Here is a 15,509-nt window from a genome sequence, read left to right on the forward strand (position 1 = left end):
GATAATGTGCTCCAGTAGTTATATAGATCATGATCATTTTTCATATTTGTCTTGATTGGATTCGGAGTAATAATTAAAAAAAAAAATATATATATATATATATATATATGTCTTTTTATTCTAAGCAGACGGGTTAGATCATTTTTATACGTACGGGTATTTCCCCAAGGCTGAATTCTATATGTTATTGTTGATTCTGCTAGTGCAAAGTTCACAGTGAGCAATATGTTGTATGGCATATTTTCTTTTATATAGGCCTATATAGGCCCTCATCATAGAACGTCTTTATACTCATCCTCCTGTACTGTAGAAATACCTAATGACGTGAGGACTGCCGGACTTTATCACAATTTAAAATTAAATTGGAAAATTTTGTCTTATTTAATGCTTTTTAGGTATTACTAGAAGTGTTGATTTGTGTGTTTTTTTACTCTAGATTAAAATTGTAAGTTTCTTGTTTAGGTCTATGTTAGTTAATTAGTTAGGATACAATTAATTATGATAGTTAATCACTCATTTAAAGTTTGTGTGACTGAACTTGTGTATATTTTTGTGTGGCTTTACTTTATTTATAGTGTATTTTTTTCCTTTTTATTTCTATTATTGTATTTATATTTCTGGTGGTCTGGAAGAGAAAGCCTGATGGCCTTAACTATACCAGAATAAATAAATAAATAAGTAAATAAATAAATAAATAAATAAATAAATAAATAAATAACTGAATTAATTAATAAATGAATAAATAAATGAATAAATAAATAAATAAGTAAATAAATAAATAAATAATATAATTTGTAGGCCTAATATAGTTCTAAGTTTAATTGGCATTATTTCAGTATGTTTATCCTATTTAAAGTGTCAGATAATATGTTTATAAAATGTGTAGGCCTACTCATTTCTAAACGTGCTTAAAAAATAATGCGATGAAAAATGATCATGGAAAGTAATTTTTTCTGGGAAATCTACGCGCAAAGAAACTTATCAGCTGTGATTGCTGGTCTATTCTCCATAAACTCAAAGTGAACTACGAGCAGGGTGTAAACACAGGGGGGGAAAAATTCCCTATGATGGAAGGAACTATTACCGAGCAAACCTTCGTATTACATTTATTTGTACTGGTTTCATATATAAAACAGACATTATTAAATAATCACAATGATGCATTATAAAACTATACATATATTATATATGTTGAAAAGTTCTGTGCTCATCTCATGATGTTGCTCTGATGAACAGTTCCGGCTGGTGCTTGATCTGTTTCTGCCACCGCAACGGAATATGGAGGTGGCGGTATTGAGTAATCTGTGAACAAGGAGCAGTCATTGACGTAACACGAAAGAAAAATGATTGGTCTTGTGGCAGGCTGAATTATTCACTTTAAAGCAAATCTAAACCTAAAATCTTGACATTATAATCTAACTTCGTTAGGGTTATGTCTACATTTTTATATTGTGAATGGTAGCATTTAAGACAGTGCACGACATACACAACTTATCGAGATTATAACCGGTCGTAGCGCATGACTCCAGCGGGGAGATCCGACCACTTTCTCGCACGGGAGGAAAAGGAAGCGGCGGCGAATAGCGGCGATTTAGACCTATAGTCCCGTACAAATAATGCACCGGTAAGCGGTAATAAGGAAATGTAATTTTGGAAAACGTATATGTGTCTTTCACGTGTTAAGTTTTATGTTATCTTGTTAACATATTTCGGCCTGCTATTGGCCATCATCAGAACTTCAGAATTCTTCAAATACGTGGAGTGTGCTGTAAGTAGTAACATATCTTTCCAGGAAATCAAAAGGAGGATGCAATGGCAAAGGAAGCTTTTAATAGAAAAAGGAGCTTCTTGTGCGGGCCTCTGGAAAAAGAACTAAGGAAGAGACTAGTGAAGTGCTTTGTGTGGTGGATTGTAGCATTTTATGGGATGGAAACATGGATATTGACGAAGCAAAGAGAAATAATTTAGAACAGGGGGCGTCAAGTGACTACACTCTCGTGCGTACGTACAAACCCTCAAGCCCTGACGTACGGCTGCGGGAAAGGGTAGCTGCTTCCACAGTGGCGGAGCTAAAAACTTGTATGTGAACCAAATTTGTGATAAGAGTATAAATTAATTTCAGCTTTTTATTGAAGTACACTTTCACTGTTAATTGCACTATACTGAAAACAGTAGTCTACACAATTTGGTACAGTTAACTAACTATATACGAAATAAATTTTTGCATGTTTGCACAACAGTGAAACAAAACAAAATATTCACTTTTATACAGATTAACATAATACGAAATAAAACTGTTCACTGTTTGTCTTCTCATTGCTATACAGTTCAATTAACAAAATAAAACAACAGTGCAAACGTTGTTACTCAAATCTCTAATAGGCCTAATAGTACTTTTTCTTATACATCAGAGATTCGCGGCGATTTTTTGCAGTTTTCTGTTAGTAAGCAGCTTTTGAATTCGTGGAGCTATTGTTTTAGTACGACCCAATCGCAAACATGCTTTCAAGTGTTCATCACTTAATTGGCTTTTGTGACTTGATTTTGTAAACTTCATTAAAGAAAACAGTGTTTCGCATACGTAGGTTGTCCCGAACATGCACAGCGTTGTTGCAGCGAGATTGTGCAGTTTAGGAAACCTTTCTCGTGGAAAACAAGTATAGAAATGGTTGATACTTTTTGTGTTTTGATACTTATCCTTTAGCTCAATATCGCTTTGTAAATCAAGTATTCCTAATTATTGTAGTTCAGCAAGAATATCCAGGACACTCGCTGAAAAAGGTGTTGCAAATATCTTAAATTGTTGTTAAAGTTCTGTAATAAGCAGGGAAAGGATTTATATGTAAATACATATTTACTTATAAAGCTAATATAATTTATATTTTGCATTATCTTTATGTTTCACAATGTGTAGGGTTGAAAAATCCTACTTTTATTTTCCATATTTTTCCATATTTTAGAGTTTAGTACATATTTTCGTTAATTTCCATATATTTTCCATATTTCATATAAAACAGTCCATATTATATTAGGTTTAACAATAAAACAAAACAAAATTCCATTAACTTTTAAAAATACATTTCAACAATAGAGATTTAAACACATGTTCAGTAATCCCTTTAACATCAGAGTTATTTGAAAATTAGCAGTCCTATCAACAATGGGAAAGTAAGTTACAAAACTGTATTAATTTAATTTAAAATTTTTAACAGACTTCAGTTGTGCAGCTCAACAGTTAAATGCCAGTCAGAGTACACATAGGTTCAGTTTTGTAAATCATACTATAAAGACGGTAAATATGCCAAAAGTACGTCATTCAGTCAATTTAAAATCAAAACTAACAAGTTACATTTCAGAATTTAAAGAAGATGGTTTATCAACTGACAATAAAATATTATTTTGTAATTTGTGTCAGTGTGCAGTATCATCTACACAAAAGTTCCTGGTGCAACAACACATTACAACTAGTAAACATCAGGCCAACAAACAACTAAATTCCAAGCAGAGACAATTGTTTTTAACACAACCAACAACATCGAATGTAAGATCTGAGTTTAACATCGACCTGTGCCGTTCTCTCATCTCTGCTGATATTCCTCTCTACAAACTAAAGAATAAGGTCTTCAGGGAATTCCTTGAAAAATATACTCAACATACAATCCCGGATGAGTCAACACTTAGGAAGACGTATGCTCCATCCATCTACGATGAGACAATACAGAAGATAAGAGATGAAATTAAAGATAGTTCAATTTGGGTTTCCATTGATGAGACTCCCGACAAAGAAGGTAGACTTGTTGGTAATGTAGTTATCGGTTTGTTAAGTGAACAATATTCTGAACGAATTCTTTTACATTGTGATGTTCTAGAAAAGTGCAATAACAAAACTATAGTTAAACTGTTCAACGAAGCTATGGGTATCCTGTGGCCAAAGGGTATTATGTACGATAATGTGTTATTCTTTATTAGCGATGCTGCCCCTTATATGGTCAAAGCTGGACAAGCATTATCTGTTGTATATCCTAAATTGACTCATTTTACTTGTGTGGCGCATGCATTTCATCGTGTGGCAGAAGTGGTCAGAGACAATTTCCCTAAAGTAGATTTGTTGATTTCATCAGTGAAAAAAGTATTTCTCAAAGCTCCCAGTAGAGTTAACGTGTTGAAAGAAATGTACCCTGAAATTCCATTGCCACCAAAGCCAATTTTAACTAGATGGGGTACATGGCTAGAAGCAGTTGAATATTATGCCGAACATATAGACTCTATTAACAATGTTCTCCTTGCATTGGACTCTGAAGATGCAGTCTCAATTGATACTGCGAAAACAGTTACCTGTGACATAAGTGTGAAGAATGACTTAGCTCACATTCAGCATACATTTTCATGCATCATAAAAACGCTCAAAAGTCTCCAAAATAGGCACCTTTCACTATCTGAAAGTTTTGAAATTATAAATAGTACTGTGGAACAACTGAATCGTGGTAGAGGTAAAGTTGCAGATGCAGTAAGAGCTAAGGTGGACACTGTACTTTCAAAAAACCCTGGATATGAAGAACTACAAAAGGTTGTTGCTGTGATGAGTGGTGAATCAACAGTGAAGATTAACTTGGACTTATCCCCAGCAGACATTGTGAAATTGAATTATGTACCAGTTACTTCTTGTGACGTCGAACGCTCTTTTAGTCAGTATAAATCTATCCTCAGAGACAATAGAAGAAGATTCACTTTTCAGCACTTGAAAGAAATGTTTGTAACCTATTGTTATGGTAACAGACAATAAAAATTGTGTTTTGTTGAAACTACATTGGAAGATAAGGTACGTCCATTATATTTTTTGTTTAGTTTGATTAAAATGTACCAATATTTAACGTACATAGTCATTTTTTTATAATTTTAAGTCCATATTTAATTCCATATTTTGGTAAAAATCCATATTTAATTCCATATTTTGGTAAAAATAACTACATATATATTTACATATTTCATATATTTTTAGTCCATATAAATCCGTTCCCTGGTAATAAGAAATGAAGCTGTGTTGGAAAGAGTGGGTGAAGAAAGAATGATGCTGAAACTTATCAGTAGGAGAATTAACTGGGTCACTGGCTGAGAGGAAAGTGCCTACTGAAGGATGCATTGAAAGGAAGGTGAACGGGAGAAAAGTTCGGGGCAAAAGAAGATATCAGATGATAGACGACATTAAGATATATGGACCATATGCGGAGACTAAGAGGAAGGAAGAAAATAGGAAAGATTGGAGAATAATGCTGTGTTTGCAGTGAAAGACCTGCCCGTGGGCAGAAAAATATGACTGAATAAATGTTCTTACTAGAGATGAACAAAACTAACTGCCTCTCTCGCTCGCTGTGTTCGTTGCATTTGTCTTTCGAGTCTCGTCTCGTAACTCTTGTGCGCTTCGAGTCTCGCTCGTCATTCTCGAAATAGTTTTTGGTCGACGTGGAAAGATTTCGTAACTTTGAATAACATACATAATTTAAATAAATAACATTAGAGATGTTTAATTGATACAAAAAAACAAAAGAAAACAGTATCACAGTTATTTAAATGAATTTCTAAGGAACATAAAACGTTGCATTAAATAAAGCGTTTTTTTTTACTTGAGATTATATACTTGATGTCAGACATACGAAAAAAATTCCTAGTCTTTTAATAAGGGCCTAGTAATTAAATAAAGATTGAGTAACAGATTACTACACTGAAACGTAGAGATAATGTTTCAAATAGACTACTTGATTGTTTATACATATATAACAGTTGCCAAAACAAATAAAATTTCATTCTGGTATAAACAATTGTGACGATTCAAGGCTGCTTGACGTTCGAGAGTTGATTGCTCCCGAAGTGCTGGTGTTTTGAACGTTTGCTTACAAGTAGTCAATGACAGGCAATACTGTCGTGCGGGTTTTCGCCTTTGCGGGCGCTGTTAATCTTGCATTCTCGCTCGTTGTTCATCTCTAGTTCTTACCAATGTAGTCGTAAAGATCGTAGGGAGGTAACCTCTGTGGAGCAGATGACGTCAAATAGTAGGGCTGCGTTGGGTACATCGACATGGAGCTTGGAAGTCGAGGGTTTGGCTCACTTGGGTCTGATACAGTCACTTCCTGTTGGACTGAAAGAGAAAGATCATAACTTTTATTAGATAAATTTATTTTAAATTTAGTATCAAGACGCAATAAATTGTATACCAGTACGTACTTAATTATACATTAAATTATTTATATTACATGGACATTGAATTGTATAGATGTTTTCATTTATTAGGATAAACATGTATGAAATGAGCAAAAGTTCGCGATACTGTCACGTGGTATCATTGTCTTCTCGCCAGGACACAAAAGCAGGTGCTATTACAACCAAAATGAAAATGGCTTGGAAACAAAGAACACTTGCGGTTGTGTGTTTCTTGTTATACAGATTAGTTACGCCCACCGATAGGCATATTCCCGTGTGGCGGTATAGGTTTATTTTGTTCACTCGTTACTTGGACTGAATGAGTTTACATTAGAGCAGGCATGTCAAAACCCTGCACATTGTGCAGTCGCGCACATTGTGCACTGGTCTGCGTGCAACGTGCAGTTCCTATTCCCCTACCTGGAGGGAGTGAATCGGCTTGGAGGGGAACGCGACAGGGCTGTACAGTACCTATAGTAGCAGATCAGCTTTTGTTTCAGTAACACAGATCAGTACGGGTGCTCATTGAGCTGTGATTGTGAATGCGTTATGGAAAATAAAGTAAGGAATCCATAGATATAACGAAAAAGAGAAATCACGAATCATATAACATAACTGTTATGATGTTTTCCTCAGCCAATAGTAATTATTTTAAAATGAAAGGCTTTCATCACATCATGTGGACCTAATAGTGATATGAGAATTTAAATCATATTGGTAAAGTTCTCAAAATATGATATTCGCCTGCTCTTATTTCTTAATTAGTACTCTCACGGCAAGACAAACATGAAAATGATGTTGTTTTTGAGTCTGTACTAACACAGCCATCAATGGTTAGACGACTTAAAACTTTTATTTGATAAGCTGATAAGTGATGAGAATATAGTGAGTAATGCATGTGAGGCTCTTGAGGTTGTAAGGGAAGGAAGAAAGCAACTATTTGTAAGGCGGAAAATTTTTCTGGAAAAATAATACATAATGGCGAATTTTCCACCTAACGTTACTATATTATCTAATATACTTACGTTAATAAATCTTTAAACCTGACATAAAGAAAATGTCCTCGCTTCACAGCTTGTGAAGTACTCTTTCAACTCAATTCAGTAACGCTCCCCACTTGCTAATACTTGCTCTCAACGTTTTCCAAATAAACTACATATAAATTTAAATTCAAGCTTAATTTATCCAATTTATTAATAATTATGTGAATTTATATTAATATACAGCAAGGAAATGATTCCAGTGTAAAAGCCTCACAATGTCCTATTGCATGTAATTGGGAGTAAAATATTTTCTTTCTTAGCATTTGTGCACCAATGGTCCCAATAATGCTTGAGGAACAATGAAAGAGTATTATTTTGAAATAATCAGTACCTACTACGTAAAATGAAATATTGTGTTCGTTTTTTTGTTGTTTCGAAATTACTGCTATATTTATATTTTCTTCAAATACTGTATACAAATCATGTAAATAAATGATTCTTTACAAACGACTGCATTGTGAATTGTAACTGAGTGAGTCTATTGTTTCTTGTGTTACAATTATTGTCAAATATAGACACTGACAATAATTGTGTTTTTTCCTTCTGCTAAGTATGTTTATAATGTCCAAATGTCAATTTAATTGAACACTAGAAGCGCAGAATAGAATCTTGTACATCCCTCCCGCTAAGAACTGGTAAGAGCAACACGTGAATGACGCAATCTGCACAGACCCGCGTTCCGCGCACATACACTGCACTTTCAGTGTCTGATTTTTGACATGCCTGCATTAGAGGAAAAAATCAAATACTTCCGACATAGCTGCGAAAATCGAGGATTTTCGGAGCAGAGCAGATGATTGAAACATCATATTTAAAAATAAGTGATTGGTTTCAATAGCCAGATTCCACTCAAAATACGATTTAATGCATTATTTCTTATTGAGTGCGTGGTTTTCACCGAGGTTTGTCTTCAGCGAAATTTCTGGTCTAATTACTCTGAAATAAGTAACGATTGTAACAAAATTGCTCTAAATTTCATACAATCATACTAATAAACAAGTGAAAGGTAAGTCACCATTTTGTCCTTTGTTTTGGAAGTTTATTTCTTTCGCCCTAAAATTCGAGCACACGGACTATCCTGGATAAAAATAGAGAGGAAAATATTAGTGACATAGTATCATTTGAAGAATATTTCATTGCAGAACTGTGCAACACTGCACAACATGTATTTTCAATTAACTGTTACAGCTGTATTGTAGCTAAGTTAAAGCATTTACGTGTTCAATATTTGCATTATTTATTTTAAATTTTTATGTTTGATTCCTTTTTTCGCGTTTGGAGCCATCGTCTTCGTTTTATTTTATTATATTCTCAAATATACGATTTAACGTAATGCGCAACTCAGTTTTTTAATTTATACAATTTTCGTAATATTATATTCTTGAAAATTCTAGACATTTAAAAATTTCTAAAATTTACATATATAATTTTCCTCAAAGTTTTATGTTGAACAATATGCCCAGAAAAATAATTAAAAATAATTCCTATTTTTAGTAAACATTTTTCTGAGCCTCGTACAAAGATAATCAATTTCCTAAAAGTTTGAAATGAAGCTAAAACTCTCTATAATGAAATAGTGGATTTGGTCTGTGGAGGAACTTACGGGCTCATACCGCGTTGTCTTGGTGTTATGGCTGACGTTTCGACCGCTGTGTTGTCATCCTCAAAGCAGCATCCACTGCTCTGAGGATGACCACAACACAGCGGTCGAAACGTCAGCCACAAATACCAAGACAACGCGTTATAAGCCCGTAAGTTACTCCACAGACAATGTATACCAACAGCGGAAGCCTACGCCAACACTTAAATGGTGGATTTGTTTTTTCCTGGTCAATATAGTATTTCATTATTAAAAAAATATATATAATTTGAACGTTTGATTTTTATGGCTTTTCAACTTCACTGACTGATATAAAATATCACAACCTAAATAATAATAATAATAATAATAATAATAATAATAATAATAATAATAATAATAATAATAATAATAATAATATGTGTAAATAAAGCACTTCATGCACAGATCTGTTGTGGAAAGTTTAATTACTCTAAGTATAGGCATTCAAGAGATATTTTATTTGTAGAAGTTAAAATTTTATTAAAAATTCTGATTTCCGGTAAAATAACTTTAAAATTTATAATATGATTCTGAATATAGTAACCACTTAGCTATATACCTAAAATAAACTGAATTTCTAACCTAGAATAAAAAATATCGCGATTAAATCTTCCTCAAGAAACTGTAGACTTTTTGGCATCATATTTATAAAAAGAAGAAAATGACTAGAATTAACCAAAACTCATTAACGCGTCCCCTTGAATCTGTCAGTTAAGATGTGGTACCACTTTTTGCATCTCACCTTCTTTAGTTGCCATTAATTATAATCTAGTTATCAGAAAATAAAATTGTACTTAAGATCATATTTTTATTAACTAGTTCTGCGGTAAAAATTTAGCCATTTTATTTTACTTTAAGAATACCGCACATCAGGAATCCACTTATCGGAATTTATCAATGTATTAGATATCGTGTCGCACACATACAACTTAAAGTTTAAAGTGTCAATTATTGTACAATACGGTGCTACGAGACGTAAAACAACAGAAAAGACGTCATATTTGTTTCTTTGAATAATCAGATAAGACTTCAGTCGTTGGTTTCAATGTCAATATTGTGAAATACTAAGCAGACAAATACAGATTTGTTGTAATAATTGTTTCTAGTGTAATGAATCAATTAAAAGAAACAACAGATGAATGAGATTTGAAAATATGATGTCATGAGATGATCGATTGCGATTCTAGACCGGTGATAGGCCTACTCTTTACGCTGTTCGCGGACCGTATACGAGTCTGAAAGATATTTATTGTGGTTCTTGAATTAATATCAGCACTATGTCTAATGTACAGCTTTTGTATATTAATTTGGCAACTGCATCTTTGTTTACACAGCAACATAAGAAAATTTAATGTAATAATATAATTATTATCTGACGCAAACTGTGAAGGAACCAATTTAATTCTGGTACGAGTTGTCGCGAGACAGATCTAATTGTAGAACGAGTTGTCGCGGAACAAATTTTTAACTTGGGGCGAGTTGTCGCGGAACAAATTTCTAACTTGGGACGAGTTGCCGTATTACGAATTACTGAGACAGATTGTCCGGATAAGCTGCCAGGTACTATAGGCCTACGTTATTTTGAAATATAGGCTTACTTTTCCTCACTGGCTAAAGAAGAACGAATGCATGATGTGTTTCAGTAAGACAGACCTACAGTTCATACAGCTCGAACTTGATTGCTTGCGATTGTTGATTTCTCTGGCGACAGTAATTAGTGCAGGTTCGTGGTCCGCTCGATCCCCAGACCTAACGCCTTGCGATTTTTATTTGTGGGGGACTTTAAAAGACTCAGTTTATCGACAATGGGATGAATTACAAAATAACGTACGAGAAGAAGTAGCCAACATTTCGCAAACAGAATTTCAACGTGTGAATGAAACTTTGTTACGACACTACAACATTTCGACCCTCCCAAGTACTAACATTGTAACTCATTTTTTACATTTTTCAGGAGATGAAAATTAAGTTTTAAAATGATCGTGTAAATTAGTGTATGCAAAAATGTAGAGTAACAATAAGATTTTACATACAATTGGGAAGGTTTAGAGCTATACAATGATAGTACTGAGAGAAAAAGAAACAATTTAAGATAATATTAACTAGGACAACTCAAAACCATAAATAATTGAGTTACAATGTTAGTACTTGGGAGGGTCGATTTGTCTCGAAGCACAAAGGTAAGCAATGTTAGGCAAGTTCACAATTTTGATTTTCAGAATAGTGGTACTAAGTTAGCCTTGTCCGTTATTCCGATTTATCTTGATGCATAAGAATGTATGTGCGTCTCGTCGATCCACCGACCGCGCGGAGACTGGGATATCGGCAGGCGAGCGGTGTGTGCCTGCCGCCACGGCGCCGCTGAAAGCGAGCCCGTGTAAAATGATAGCTCTGTAGAAAGAAACAATGTAATATTTGAATTCTGACTTTTTGTTTTGGGATCCAAATTATTATAGACGTCGTCCATGTAAAAAACTTACTCCGACGTCGGTCCTGATATTTCTTACACAGGTAGCAGAAAAAGAATAGTGCAGACATCAAAACAAAGACGAAAACGAGTCCGAATACCATCAAGACGACGACATCTGACCTGCAAGAATCAATTTAAGCATTAGTACCACTCACTAATCCTTGTAATCACACATAACTAGCATAGACTGTACCAAAATTTTCAAATTCAATTTTGTTTACAAAAAAAAAAAAAAAGACCAAAATCAATTTTCGTTATATAATTTTTTGTACAGAACCAAAAACAAAATTTGGGCTACCTGAATTTAAGCACTGAGCTTGCGCAGTATGTTATAACTGGAACTTGGAAAATTCAGGTGACCCAAATTTTGTTTCTGAGTCTATACGAAACTGTTCCTTGAACACTTAGGAGGAAGTTGATGATAATTTATTTGCTTCTACATTTTCTTTGAGGACCAGGAGCGATTTTTATGTAGTAGTTAGGCCTGATCTATACGTCAATATTGCAACCTCTTTCACAAATCTGCCTTTTTCTCAAAGCTGCATTTTTACATGTCCAAAACGCTCCAGGTGCATGCAGTTTTCACCAATTTCAATAAAAATTTTCACACGTGTTTATGAATATATTATTTGAGATCTAACGTTGAGTTGAACTGTACAAAAATACATAGACAATACGTATCAAGCAGATTAATTAAACTGCTGAAACTTTTAACTCAATTTTCTAATTGACCGTGCAAAACGTAATATAGGTGTTGTATTCATTTAAGTCAGCGGTGACCATGCCGGTGTCGTGATTACATCGTGTAATCACAGACATTCAAATGGGTACGAGGAGTTTCCTGTAAATTGCTGTGTTTTTCGTTCGCATACTGAAGGCAAGCAGTGGCGGTATCATGTCGCTCTACAAACTCTGTCTCTACAAGCAGTAAGAGGTGGTTTCGTAAAGAACGAGAAGGAGAACTTTTTTGTTGTTCTGTCGGACAAAATGTAATATGTTTACTTTGCTCAACGGTTCAATTAGGAGTATATATAAACACTAATTGCGACACTGAATAATGTATTATTATTATTATTATTATTATTATTATTATTACTACTACTACTACTACTACTACTACTACTACTACTACTACTGACCACCTAAGTATGTGTTTCTATAATTCTTCTGTACGTGCATGAATATTGATATTTTTAGATCTTCTCCCTAGAAGGATAAAATTATTAGGGCCGTATTCATAGACATTCTTAGCGCAGGCTTTCGGTGGATGATCAGCGAACTAACGATTTTCGTATTCATACACCAGTGTCAGCGATATGATATGATATGAATCCTGTTTAGCACGCTCGTAGCCCGGGCTAGCGAAATGTCTATGAATAGCACCCTTAGGTTTTATCTCAATTCTAATCTTCTTAATCTTTAGATGAGGATAACTATTTATTAGTTATTCATTTAATAATAATATTGTAGAAAAACTGATTCAACATTATGTGCCAACGAACTGTTAAACGCCAGGAACTGACATGTCTTAAATCATAGCCAGGAAGAGAAGTATGAGACAAATAAATGTAAGGAAGTCAGCTACCTAATGGGGTTTGAAATATCTCGTGCTCTAAAGGCTTTTAATAGAGCATAATTTTTCAAAATAGTAATGATTAAAATAGCTTAAATAACTTGTCCATAAGAAGTTTTTAATTTTGAAAAACTACGAATATCTCGCCCAAATATCGAGAGAAGAATTTAGAAAATCCCTGATTATATTCATGAGGAAGGTTAAAAAAAGAAGTAAGAAAATCGTATATTATTCACTGGCTCTTGATGACAGCTGTGACATTACTGATAGAGCAGAGCTTGAGAGTTTTATCCGCGGGATTGATCAAGATGCTAGTACAGGAACCACCACTGGTTGTAGTTTTCATGCCAAGTACCTTTCCTCCGTCTCCTTACTTCATAGGCTGTCTGTCGCATGTAACCACTCCAGCTCGAGTTTTGGTCACCGCTGATTTAAGTGTACCCTATCATCCCTTTCAATCTGCAGGATTATTTCATTTCCACTCTGTCTATATGTATTCGTGTATGTAAAGAACCACAGGTCTATTTAAAAATGAAAATTGAGATTAAGCTTGTGTGACGAACATTTTCAAGACGTCTTGCCCCTCAGAACACTCAACAGAAACCAGATATCAGCAATCTATTATCATCAAAAAGGTAGTTCCACACTTCTCATTAGAACATTATTTATTATGCACGCACTGTTCTTAAAATATTGCATATTTAACTGGTAGGCCTATCAGAAGTAAAATTAAATATATCATGATAACTTTTACCTGCGAAATATTTACTGTAAATTACTGTATGTGTATATTTATCTGTGCGAGATCGTGCGTATTTGCTTGGTTTCCGCACAAAATCAATCCGCGGAAAGTCTAAAATTCCACATTCATTATTCCCAACCTAACACACATAACAATTTCCCTCTTCTCACCGCTTAAGTGACATATTGATTTTATTGCTTTAGGCTTTTAACATATTATTTTTAGAGACGTTCAATATAGTAATAATTATAAATTGGAAACTTACCACTGCAATTTCACCTAAATTGCACTGTTAATTATTGTTTTTAAATATTTGCAAAAATTAAGTAAACTCTACAACTCCACTAAAGTTACTGCATTCGTGATGCAAGTAACATTAAGGAAGCCGTGAAAAAATCAACAAGATTCCAGACTCATCATAGACTGGGGGGGAAAAAAGACAGACGTATATCACGGCCTGCTGGAGTATAGTAAACACAGAAAACATTTTAAAGCAACAATGTTGAAGATAGATATTTTTGTTTTGCAAATTTGCCGTCATTGAACAGAAACCAAGATGGAGATTTCATTGCAACTAATTAGAAATTCCTATTTCAGGTATGTAATAAACGATCTTCGCACAAAATAATGTACGATACACGAGCGGTATGTTTTCTTTCAATTCTCGGAAGTTAGAAAAGCTCAACTACGTTTCGCTTTTTCAAACTTTTCCTCGAACATGAAAACTTCAACATACCGCTCTTGTAACGCATATTACTATTGTATTAGAGGAATTATAGTTATTTTTAGCATAACATGTGATCCGCGACCGATCATCCTTGTAGTTATTGGCCCTCCAAATAAAACAGTTTGGGCGTCCCCTGTCCTAAGACATCACAGAACATGAATTTGAAATGTCCGCACTGTAATCGTAAACCCACAACCGTGGTTTTTACATAATGTTAAATTGTGCATGTTAACAATCGAATTACTAAATGCTGAATTAGACATGTTGGCTGGGAAATTCAATACTTACTCGTCCATAATATTGGCGGCCTCTTCGCCGGGCGGACCTTTGGTGTTTGATTGTTATCATGTCGTTGTTATCGCTGAGATTGCTCTTCGCCACCTTTACCGCTACTCTTGTCTCCACAATCGCGTACACATTAGATAAAGTCGTAATCACTCGCTACTTATCACTTACACTCTTGTTAAGGTCGATGGAATAGTAGATAAATAATAGCTAGATAAACATCCGGGGTGTCTTCGATAACATAATTAGTATGTTTTAAAGAAGCCGCTGTTGTAAAGTAAAAAATACATTCATGGTAATTCATAGCTGAAGTACATACGATCAGAGGATACTAGCGCAGACTGACGAGGAGTGCGACTAGATCTCTGAATTCTCATGAAAACAACCGACCAAAGCTCGTCAATCAACCTTCGGTTGTGAAGAAGACAGCCGGGCAATGATTCGCTCGAAAGCATGGAATCGAGTACTTATAACTAAGGAACGGATTTCTATGTAATTAAATATTATTTCTGCGTGTGATAAAACACAATTAACGAAGTTAAAAATTTCGAACATGAAGTTTCAACTTTAAAACCCGAATTTTATGTCACATAAAAACACATATTTTCACAAACAATTATGTAAATACAAATTTTCAGGAAATATATTATAAACATATAAATCTTGGAGATTTTTTTACTTAAATAATTTTTTACAAGAACTTTTAAACATTTTAAAACTAAATCAATTATGTCACACATAAGTACGTTATCTTTTTAAGAATTCTTGGTTGCTTCGTGTTTCTAAGCGCTGTGTGGTGTAGCCGTCATCCATTTTTGTAATAGTATCGCCTCAAGTTCTGAGAACTGCTAGG

The 15,509-nt window shown here is 34.2% G+C and overlaps 1 protein-coding gene across 1 annotated transcript; it reads right to left on the reverse strand.

Moving 5' to 3' along the window:
- Positions 1-1,090: 1,090 nt before the first annotated feature.
- LOC138699595 (uncharacterized) lies at positions 1,091-15,194 on the reverse strand. The gene is made up of 4 exons (XM_069825604.1): positions 14,660-15,194; positions 11,340-11,449; positions 5,990-6,133; positions 1,091-1,302 (listed from the first exon to the last, which is right to left on the reverse strand). Exons 1-4 carry the CDS (start codon positions 14,665-14,667, stop codon positions 1,208-1,210), a joined length of 357 nt encoding a protein of 118 aa, XP_069681705.1. The 5' UTR covers positions 14,668-15,194; the 3' UTR covers positions 1,091-1,207.
- Positions 15,195-15,509: the final 315 nt, after the last annotated feature.

The sequence above is a fragment of the Periplaneta americana genome, chromosome 5, assembly GCF_040183065.1.
Source record: "Periplaneta americana isolate PAMFEO1 chromosome 5, P.americana_PAMFEO1_priV1, whole genome shotgun sequence".
Classification (NCBI taxonomy): Eukaryota; Metazoa; Arthropoda; class Insecta; order Blattodea; family Blattidae; genus Periplaneta; species Periplaneta americana.

Coding starts and splice junctions, on each gene's coding strand:
- LOC138699595 (XM_069825604.1), bottom strand. Junction 6,134..11,339: donor ATATCAGGACCGACGTCGGA/GTAAGTTTTTTA, acceptor TTTCTCTTTCAG/TCCAACAGGAAGTGACTGTA. Junction 1,303..5,989: donor CGATCTTTACGACTACATTG/GTAAGAACTAGA, acceptor CCTTGTTCACAG/ATTACTCAATACCGCCACCT.